General features: G+C 41.6%; 1 protein-coding gene across 1 annotated transcript in view; it reads right to left on the reverse strand.

The window, feature by feature from the left end:
- The window catches only part of cdh23 (cadherin-related 23), a 159,726-nt gene that overhangs the window by 95,027 nt on the left and 53,647 nt on the right, over positions 1–11,052 (reverse strand). Inside the window, exons 7-9 of the mRNA XM_019882022.1 lie at positions 6,713–6,907; positions 6,489–6,617; positions 1,385–1,463 (exon numbers count right to left, since the gene is read on the reverse strand). Coding sequence (XP_019737581.1) covers positions 1,385–1,463; positions 6,489–6,617; positions 6,713–6,907 — 403 coding nt within the window. The remainder of the gene's footprint in view (positions 1–1,384; positions 1,464–6,488; positions 6,618–6,712; positions 6,908–11,052) is intronic.

Genomic DNA, 11,052 nt, shown 5'->3' on the forward strand with positions numbered 1-11,052 from the left:
CCCCATTTCGCACCCCCAACCCCCCCCCCCCCCCAAAAATAAAAAATAAAACGCATGACTACACATGTGCTCAAGTTTCACACATGGAGTCAAATTCCTTCATTTGAGTGTCAGGTCAAACGGTGACACAGCAGATGGTCTGACAATGACTATCTCCATCACCCCAAAATTTCTGTGGTTCGCCAGGCTAATCAAGCAGTGCCAGTCGCTTTCTAGCCAGCTGGCAAACCTGGTACCACCGATGTCCTTTCATCTTGGCCATGCTGGGGTTTGACAGGGCATGCAGAGTTTATACTTCACACGTGATTGTAATGCTCCCCTTCGGTGTTTGTTTTCACCACACGTTTTACTCACTGAGAGATTGTTTGCCTTCATGGAGTAAAAAAGAAAAAAAAAGAAACATGACAGGAATGTTACAGAGGGTTTATGTGTCACATCTCATGGAGGTCGATAAGGTACCACCTATGGATCTTATCAGGTTGGCTACAGTTTATCCGAATTACGTAAATGGCCAGTGCCTAGTCCAGCCAAACTTCTGAGCCAATATTTGTGGTTAGACCATGCTTGAGTAAAGCTAAAAACATCCAAACATTTGCTTTTATTTACTCAGGCTCAAGCTACGAAAAGGATTTGGAGTCATTTCTGTATTTTCATGTCAGTTTACATGAGGCTTGAAAAAGAAGACAATGGGCCAATCCAATATTAGGAATCCCTGCCTTGGATCAACACCAACTTCTAATATGACGCTCCTTGTCCCAAGGTTGATCTGTCCATCAATTTTCATGAAAATCTGTTTACAAGTTCATGAGATATCCTCCTGGCAGATAGACAAAGTAACTGGCAGGCAAAAACATTGCAGCCTTGGCAGAAGAAAATTCACTTTAGGAATATGTAAACAGGATCGCTGCTACAGCCTTATCAGCTCCATGCAAACTGCAGCTTCTCTTCAAATTCTGTCACATTCCACAACGTTAAGATTTCACAATGATGGATTTCGGTCCTGACACTTCAGATTTCCCCCAAACCTTTCATGCCATATATCATATAAAATAATTGAAACAGCTTAAGTCGACAGGAAAAGACCAATGTAATCACCATGTTTGTTTAGAAAAAAAACAAAATACAGCTATCCCAGTTTGGATGGCCACCGCCATGTTGAATAACACTCAATGAAGCCTGACTTCCTCACACCGTCATGTTTAATAACCGCTTAGAGGCAAACCTATTCTGTCATTCTGAGACGCTGCTCCCAACTGTTATTGACTGCTCTGCTTGATGAGACTTGTGTATTTTTTTTTCTGTGGGATTATGATAAGAGGTGATCGATTCCACTCTCCGTGCTTTGGATGTCAAATTGATTGTGTGACTCAGACTCAGCTCAGACCTGAGATGATGGTGTAGCCGATCCCCCTCGGTCGTCCCAAATCCTGATCGATGGCAGTTATCTTGCGTACTTCGTAACCCTGCAGAGACAAATACACACACATACTCTCAAAATATACATGCATTGAACTCCATCGAGATTGGTATTGTTGCAATACAACGTCATTTACTGTACCAACATCAAGAGCGCTCTCTTGACACCAATTATTTTATGAACCATCTTTCAATATCACAAATAGGCAATACAGTCATTCTCTGTTCTGAGACATTTCTAAATCCATATAGAAACAAACTTATCGCCTCTCAAGTGCATCTTGGCTAATGAGCAGGCCAAAAAAGTGATCAGCTGATATGCTCGTCTATTTCGATTCCTCCGAGCCTAGATGAAATCCCCACTCAGCTATATGGATTCCAGGACAAAACAAAGGAATGCAAGCAGAGCACTTTACTAAAACATTAACACTTAGTTTTGATTATTCTGAGGGAACAAAAACACATGCAACCAGTCCTGCTAATTCTACATGAATTGATTTAATCTTAAAATGATTGGCTCAGTCAGTTCCACAAGAGACTCAACAGCATGACGTGGTATCACAGATTTATTTTTTCTCATGTATGAAATGAAATCAGCACAGGCAATATGAATTTTTGGACACAAATGCAAGACTCAAAGGCGAGAAAGTGCTCCAAAAGCACAACGTTTAATATTAAAAGTCATGAGGCAAAAACACAAGGTCAACTATCAGGGTCAAGACTCATGAAAGTCAGTGGCATGAGGAAGAAAGCTGAAATGTAACAAATGAGGTACAATGAACTGGCGATAAGACAGAATGAGAAGAAGAAGCCCGAGTTTTGTGTCCAGCACAAGTTGAGCGCAGAGCGCAGTCTAATCACCCGTTGTTGCGCCAAGTGGTCAAGGTGAAGCAATTCAAATATTTTTAAGATGATAATGAGAATAATTCGTTCAATTACTTTTTTTCTCTACAATGATTCAGAAGGACTGTCCCACACTGTTGTCATATTTCTGAATGAAAAAAAACATTCACCACAATGCTCCACAGGGGCACAGATTCTGTCTGTCTATGCCTTATTTAAATCCACAAAAATTAAAGCACCTGTTGCCATAAGTTTGACCTGGTTTTTGGTGGTCTAAAATTTATTCTATTTTTTTGTCACCAATTTTCAAGATGCAACAGGGGCGTGCAATCGAACATGCCGGAACCACTATTAAGGTTTTAACAAAGATGCTAAACTTGCACTGGCACGAAAACGAAGATGAGCCTGGTTTTATGACAAGCACAGCCAACTTTCAATGACCAAATTGTCAGATGTGTCAGGGGAGCACCCGCTTTGTACGTCGGAATGCCCAGTGAGGCTCAACAAGGTCTCAAATCAGTAAACTAGACTTTCCTGGAAGTTTCATAAAAATGAAGATGCGCCTATTTTTGTGCCGAGCGCATGCAAGCCTGTCTACAAAAATATTACCCAAAAAGTTAAATACATGAGGTAATCGGGAATGACGAGGCAGACATGGGAAAGCACAATCAGAGCATGAGACAAAGAGAGCGATAGGGCGCATACGTGTGCACACACACACACACACACACACACACACACACACACACACGACATGATCTATATGTGATCATGTGGTGCATTTCACAGGATGAAATGAAAACTACACTTTCCCCATTATGTACACACTGAAGACGGACTTTTTTGAACACCTTTGAAAATGTGTTTGGAAGATGAATCGTTTATCGTACAACCTGAAGGTCATTTCATTTCACTTTTCATTTTTCAATTAATTGTCAATATTGCTGATCATACAGTGTTTCGCAGGGAAACACAAATTTAGCTTGTGAATAAAGTAACCAAATGGTCTTATTTATTTCTAATACTTGACTGCAACTCCCCCTGAAAAACAGGGCTGGCAAAGCATTGCAGACTTTTTCATGATTAGCATTTCATTGGAATGCATTTGTCTATTATTTCTCATTTCATTGACAGAAACATAGTACGGCAGTGATGGGGCGGGGTGGGGGTAGAACAAAGAGGTAAACGCTTTTTGAAAGTCTTTGATCTGTTGAGCTTTCTCACCCTCCGTGCTTCAATCAGACATGGTGGTGATGGTTAAATATCCTCGTGCTGCAGTGTGAGATCGAGCAACCCGCCCCCACTCCACGATTGCTGTTCCTGTACCCTCCTCTCACTCTCCACACACAATCTCTCTCTCTCTCTCTCTCTCTCTCTCTCTCTCTCCCATTGATCCTGCAAATTGTGTCTGAGGTGTGTTTATGCTCCATTTCTGCCAAAGCTGCTCCTGTCATTGACCAATTACAGCAGAATCAATTACAAGCCTTTTACAGACACTGATTCACAAGCGATTAAAAGCGGAGAGGAAAAAAAAAAGACGTGCTGTTCACACTCAAATTCACACACATTTTTGGGTAAGGACGATGGGAGGAATAAGCGAACAAGAGGAGAGAGCAAGCCTTGTTTTCATGAAGGGATTACCCCAGCCTCCCCTGAAAACTGGTTGAAACATTTAATATATGTTATGATTTAAAATGACACCTTTTTAAATCATTCTTATGTGTATTTAGGGGATTCCGAGCATTTAATAGAGAGGAAAACTGGCAAATATTTACGATGCGGGGGACGCATGGTAGTCAAAGCTTTTCAGTGATTGTTAACCCATCTCAAAGCAAAGATGGACAGACATTGACCTCATATGTCTTAAAGGACTTGTGTCAGTTGGGACCTCATTACTGTATTTCAGCTCTGATCGGAATGAAGTCACCTGTACTAGATGTCAGCACGCCGATCTGGGTGACTTCCATCATTTTTGAAGAGTGTGAAGAATTGAGTTTTGCCTTATTTGAGTTACAATTTGTTAATCATTAAAATTCAATTATACGTGACAGTCTTCAGCAGGATAAGGGATCTGAATGGCTCCTGGATTCGTTTTCAAGAGCTCATCTGTTGAGTTTTTCGACTGTAAGATATTTTGTTGGTCACATAGAACCCATTTTTCTTTCCAGATTTGATGTAATAAATGTACTGTCTGTTGTTATAATTATTCATTTATCAATAGTACAATTCAACAATTACGAACTACATTATAATAATTTATGGAAGCAATCTACTTGTGTTTCATAATTTGTCAACGATAAGAGTCAGATGAAACTCTGCCGATTTCAATCTTCTATGAGGAGTTAAATATATACAGTCCCAACTATTTGTACAGAAAATCTATAGGAATGTGGTAGTATCTGCGTAAGATAGGCTGCTCTGAGTGGCTATTTTGCGTCTTTGTTATTGCGGCTTATTGCAACCATGTTCCCATGAAGCAGCCGCCCAAGAGAAAACACGATGAAGTGATGTTGGGATCATATTGGAAATATTGTTAAACTGTCCACATAAGTGGAATATGTGCACTCATATGACAAAGATACAATTTGCATTCCGGCAAACACACAGACGCTCGCTGGACCGTCCCCTCTCCCCACCTTCATCCTTTCATTGCCGCTATGCAGTGCATTAGCCATCCAAAGCTCCTTCCTTTTCTTCTCTTTCCCCACACTTGACAGCCAAATTGTGTTTGTCTTAAAAGGGGCTTAAACGTCACTCCAAGCAGCATGGATTCACAGCTAGATAATAACCCTGCCCTGTGATCTATTTTTTTTTCAACTCTCCGTTTTCAAAGTATTCCACAGATGACAGGCTGAACATGTGGGTGAAGAGGCACTAAGAAACAAACAGAGGCTGTAAAGGGGTATGAAGCCACACCTCTGAAAAATCCCAAATGCATATCTCTTCACCTGTCTGTGTCGCAGCCTTGAGAAGAGTTGACACTTGTTCTGTCCCGCGATGCCGTCGGCTGAGCACTGGCAAACATTGCCCAAAATGACATATGCCTGATGGAATACCTCACGAGGGCTTTCAAAAAATGTTGTTTTTCCTGGTTACTATCCTACACTGTATGTACTGTACGTGTTGCAGGGTCAAAGGGCATCAATGATATCTGCACTCCGGTGTCACAGTAATAGGATTACAAGCCGCCCCCTGTTAAGACAGTGTCTACAATCCTTCTCAACATCATTATCAAGAGTTTATTTACATGCCCAAAATGTTTTAAACCATCGAACTTAATCACTTGGATTAGTTTTTTTTTTTTTTTAAATGAAAGGACGATCCTGACAATTTTTTTCGACTGTCCCTTAATTTGTAGCACTGAATATTTTTGCAGTTCTTTGACCGGTTTCCAAATACCAATTTCACCAATTGGCTTCATCTTTCAAGCCCCTCCAGATTCCCTCATCTCTTCAGTCCTCCCCCTCCACTTGTGACCTTCGCAGTGACAGTTGATGAATCAGGGAGGTGGGGAGACACCGGGCGTCGACTCCGTCACGCCCCGTTAATATGCATGCAAATGTAGCACTTGACATTTCTACTACAGTGCATGCGGGCAGGGGACGAGGGACACGTGGCTTGGGATGTAGGGTTGAGTGAGGTAGGGGAGAAACGTCGAGAGAATTGAAGGGAATACTGCCAAAAAACAGAGTGAGAGACTGAGAGAACAGAGATTAGGAAGGCAGGTATTATGCCCGTGTGTGTAATTCAATCTCTACCAGTGCAAACATCAATAGTTGGACCATTAGCCACCTGGGAACCCAGTTTAGAAGCCTGAGCCAGAGGAGAAAAACCACATGGCGTGCAGTGAAACAGGCAGTCGGTATATTAGATACCCATTGAAACCTTGTGATAAAGACAAAGTTAAGGTCAGGGTGAGACCGCACCGCTTAAAACTTTGTTTGAGTTCCTGTATTATGAACGTAGCTGTATGCACGGCATGGTGAGATAAAATAGGCCCCTGTGACCTTTGTTAGAGGCTCCACATTTCCAAAGCACACTGTAAATCTCACTCGGTCGTTACAGTGTACGGCATCCACATTGCTGTGTGGTGGAACCTGAGTTCGGTTGCGTGAGGAGAGATGAGTGATAGGACAAACTGGTCTACGAGAAAACAAAGGTTACTTTTTAAGATGCCTTTCACATGCACCCACTCCAAACACATTCAAAAGTAGCTTTGTTTTACTCACCAGTGGAACGTCTTCCTCTATGTTGGTACTGTAAGGAAGATTGGTGAAAATCGGGTCCATGTCCTGGACGTCTGTAATGGTGATAGCCAGGTTGGCAAGCCGAGACAGGGGTCTAGTTTTATCTTGATCCTAGGTATAAACGAAGAAACATTTATACGTCTTACGCCATTAGATTGGGTGATATTACTGTTGACATATGCAGGAAAGTTTTGGTGTGAGCTGACCGTGGCGTTGACAGTGAGCTGGTAGGCTGAAGTAGCCTCAAAATCCAAAGGTTTGATGACAGTAACAGTGCCTCTGGCGCCATCGATGCTGAAGAAGGGAGACGGTGGCTGGAAGGAGAAGAGCACACTGCCTCCGGTGCCTTGGTCTGGGTCCGTAGCGTTGACCATAAAAACTAGTTTGCCCACTTTTGTATTCTGAAAACCACATTCAATCACACAGCCATACAGTGACATTAAAACCAAATGGTGGACATCAAGCCAACAGCAAAGACATGGAAGAGCCTATTCGTTCTAGTAGCCAGTATCCTGGAGAAAAGAACGTCATCTATGAAATTACAATTAAAGCAGTAGGTACATAACACACAAATACATTGTGACTGGCGAGAACAGATTTTGTTGAAATAAAATTCCTGTTACAATGACACATATACTGTATATTACATTACATAATAATATTGTATCGCATTATGCATCCGTTTTCCGAACCGCTTGTCCTCACACGGGTGTGCTGGAGCCTATCCCAGCTGTCTGCAGGCAGTAGGCGGGGTACACGCTGAACTGGTTGCCAGCCAATTGCAGTGCACACAGAGACAAAGATCCATTCGCGCTTACAATCATACCTAGAGACAGTATAGCTCATTCAATCAACCTACCATGCAAGTTTTTGGAATGTGGGAGGAAAACGGAGTACCCGGAGAAAACTCAAACAGGCATGGGGGAGAACATGCAAACTCCACACAGTAAAGCTGGGGGCTCGGAATCAAATCCGGGCTAACCAGTCGACCACAGTGCTGCCCATTTTATATGATTCTACATTATATTAGATTCAATTAGATTGGATTCATTTGTGGCTATGATTAAAATTATGCAATCATTTGTATTATTACAAATTACTAATGATACCTGGGTGGGTAGTTGGGTGCACCTTTACATTATGTTCGTCCAGCACGGTTTGCCAAACAGCAGTGTGAAAATTCCATAGGTGATTGAAAAAATTATGTGTGTTTGCGTGAATGAAATATAAAATTGTTCCTGTGGTCCAGAATATGACAGGGCCCAAAGCATGCAGTTAAGCGCCTATGTTGATCTGCAGGGCAGCTTTCGAAACAATGAAGTCATCACGTGTTCAATTTTCAAAATAAAAACACAGCACACAAATTTGGATTGTTCAGTTGTGTTCAAGTCATCGAGTTCAAGCCCAGTATTGTTTGTCTCATTTTATACAAGAACTTGCCTTTTGAACAGGGTTGTGTATACTTTATATTTCTATCCAATGTCAATGCAGCCCATTTAACATCATTTTTTGACGACAGACCTCTCTCAAGTCCATTTCTGCCACTGTAGTTCACAAGCGGCATGACTCTTTGAAGAGCGTCGGGGTGCTAATGGCCTTCAGACATGTCTTTTCACCTTTTGCCAGCGCTCAGTGACCTCACCATTCAACCATTGATTGGACTTTTCTGATAGAGAGGGCAGGTCAATAAGAGTGACAAGGCAGAAAGAGCTTGACAATGTATACCTTTGTTTGCATTAGCCTGGGAGAGACTTCCATCAGCGCCCACAATAAAGGCAAACAATAGAGTGCGGTCAGCAATGAATGACTGGAACTGTTGCTGTGTTGTGAAACATACTGTGTATGCGACTGTCTCTCGATTCACAAGTTAAAAATTCTGCTCGTTAGCCATGACTAATATATAATACCGTACAGGCCTGCACAGAAGTGGGCAGCAACTCAATTGATTGGTTCCCTTTGGGAAATTGAGGGCTTAGCAGAGAGACACTTGGAAAGATTTGAGGTGACTTTCCCGCTGTGACTGGTAAACGGCACCTCTTCTCCCACTGAGAGGTGTGACTTCACCAGGGAAAGTCACTGATGCATGGACACGAGATATGTCATGCTAATCTGTGGCAATTCGTATGAACGTTGCCATCGATGGTTAGGTGCTCGGAACATGATTGAATCCAAAGGGAGTCATTCAGGCACGCGTTGTTGCCAAACCCGATGCATATTTCTGAATTTCATTACATTGTTAATCCTCCCACTTCATCTTTCCAATTTCCAAGCATCCGGGTAAGTCTATTTATGTTGGCAATTCCAGTCATGTCCTGGTTAATTTGGAGAGTGATCCCAATAGCGTGGGAAGAAGAATGTTTGTTGAAGCCTTGTGAGTCCACACTCAAGAGGATTTCCAGCAGCTAAGCCGAAAAGCTCACTTGGCTTAAAAAAAAAAAGGAGACGACGGTCACAGCGCAACATTAATATTTTAACGTCACTGCAGCCAGCCACCAGTTCTTCATCAGCAGTCCGTCAGTCTGTAATAATTATTTTAACTTCCGTCATCACTAATTTGCAGTTTGTTATTGCTATTTTAGGACCATCAATTTAAAAAAACATGTTTACAAGGGTAGCAGCAGATCATTTTATTTAGTTTGTATTTGCATGCCCAAGTCAATACCCCATGGCATTATGGGATACAAATTGGATTGGTGTGCTACGCCATAGTATTACCACAATTCCTTGCTTGGTCTTTGGTTGAACTGTTTACTGGTGAGAAAGGTCTGTCAAAAGTGATTTTTTTTGACTTGGAAAGAGGACTACCGATGAAATCTATGATTAATTTATGACCTTTTCAAATTTTATAAGAAATGTTAAATATATGGTGATTGACAGTGATCCGGGTCTTAGAGGCCCTGCTGTGAACAGAGGCAGAGCTCGAACTGTTCACCACAATAGAGCTGTGATTACGCCTACACTCTTCTACAAGGTATTTCGTACCTCCCCAACTGTCTGCTCTGCTTCCAACCAAGCAGGCGCCTGGTGATTTTACCAGACCCACTCCCCCCGCAACCCCCCTACCCCCTTTCTTTTCATGCCTTTCACATCAGCTACTCCATGACTGCCTCATTTCTGATGCAGAGTTATCCTCCACCATTACGGGGGTTGTTCCAGACCCCACCGCAATAAGTGAAATTCCGCAAAATAGAAATACCCTAATTTAAATAAATCCTAGGCCGGTTTTTATAGCATTTTCACCAATTATATAGTTGTGGTCTGTAAATACCAACTTGGGACATCGGTGGACAATTGGACAAAAGAGCTTAATTATTACAGAATGTGATATTAATAATAATTTTAAATTCCCCAAAAATCTCGTGGAACACGACCAAACGAAAAATGTCACAAAAAGTACGGCGACTGAAATTCTGATGATCTTGACTTAACTTACTCAAAAACTAACCTACCGGTACTAAGTGCGAAATATGGTCCTGTCTAATTTAATACAAAGCTGGTAGCAGGTAGCTAGCGACTGGTGTCTGGCATTGTTTCAAAATTTCTTGGCAATGACAAAAAATTGTTTGGGACAAGTCAAAACTGTTTCTGAACATTTTAGCAAACTTTTACTAACCCTGGCCAAGACCCAACATTCGCAAGCATTTACAAGCATTCGCCATTCACAGTGAGATTCCGTGAGACAGCTGTACTAATTTCAGGTCCATCTCTACCAACCAACCAAAGTTGTGTTCCAAGCTGCCTACCGTACCTCTGCTTCAGCTATGAACCAAGACACCCAAAAATCCAGTGTCTACTGACAAAACACTTACTTGGCTGAACTTAAGACTCAGAGTTGTCTGTCCCTTACCAATGGCCAGACAACCGAAACTCACTTTAACAAAATCGAAGAGAAAACAAACAGCAACAATTGACTCAGCAGTCAAGTTGGCAGTGGAAGTTGAGCAGAAGGTAGCTTCTGAGATGGTAAAATGGAAAATAAACTTGCCCAAATAAAAATGACTTAGGTTGTTGTTGCTTGTGCACAGTGGCACCTTTTGTACAATTTTATTCTCACAAATGTTCATGTATATTTTAAATTCTATACTTGGCATAACCACAGCATTTTTTCAATATTTTTGAATGGAAAGCTTTCAATAGCTTTGTCAATGGTCAAGCCTTTTATGTCATGATGTTACATTCATCCCCAAGGTACTGTAAGTTACAACTGACCCATACCATGGTGTCAGTTCTAACACTTCACTCATTGTTTTTGAGATTATGTCATACAATTTCCGTTTGTGTTACACAGGCTTTTTCCATGCCATTTATCAGTTGACACTTGAAACTTATTTGCATAGCAGTTTGAACATGCGAGTTCAAAAGACCTCAAAGTTGGAGACACAAATGTCCGAAATGTAACAATTATCTGCATGCGTGGATCACACGGGCCCATAAGAGGCCAAGACGTGCACAGCAAAACTACAAGGTAAACAAGGCTCACACAACTGGGCAGGACACAACCAATGAACTGTCGTGCATTTAAAAAAAAAAAAAAAAAAAAAAAAAA

This window comes from Hippocampus comes, unplaced genomic scaffold (assembly GCF_001891065.2).
Source record: "Hippocampus comes isolate QL1 unplaced genomic scaffold, H_comes_QL1_v1.1 scaffold36, whole genome shotgun sequence".
NCBI lineage: Eukaryota > Metazoa > Chordata > Actinopteri > Syngnathiformes > Syngnathidae > Hippocampus > Hippocampus comes.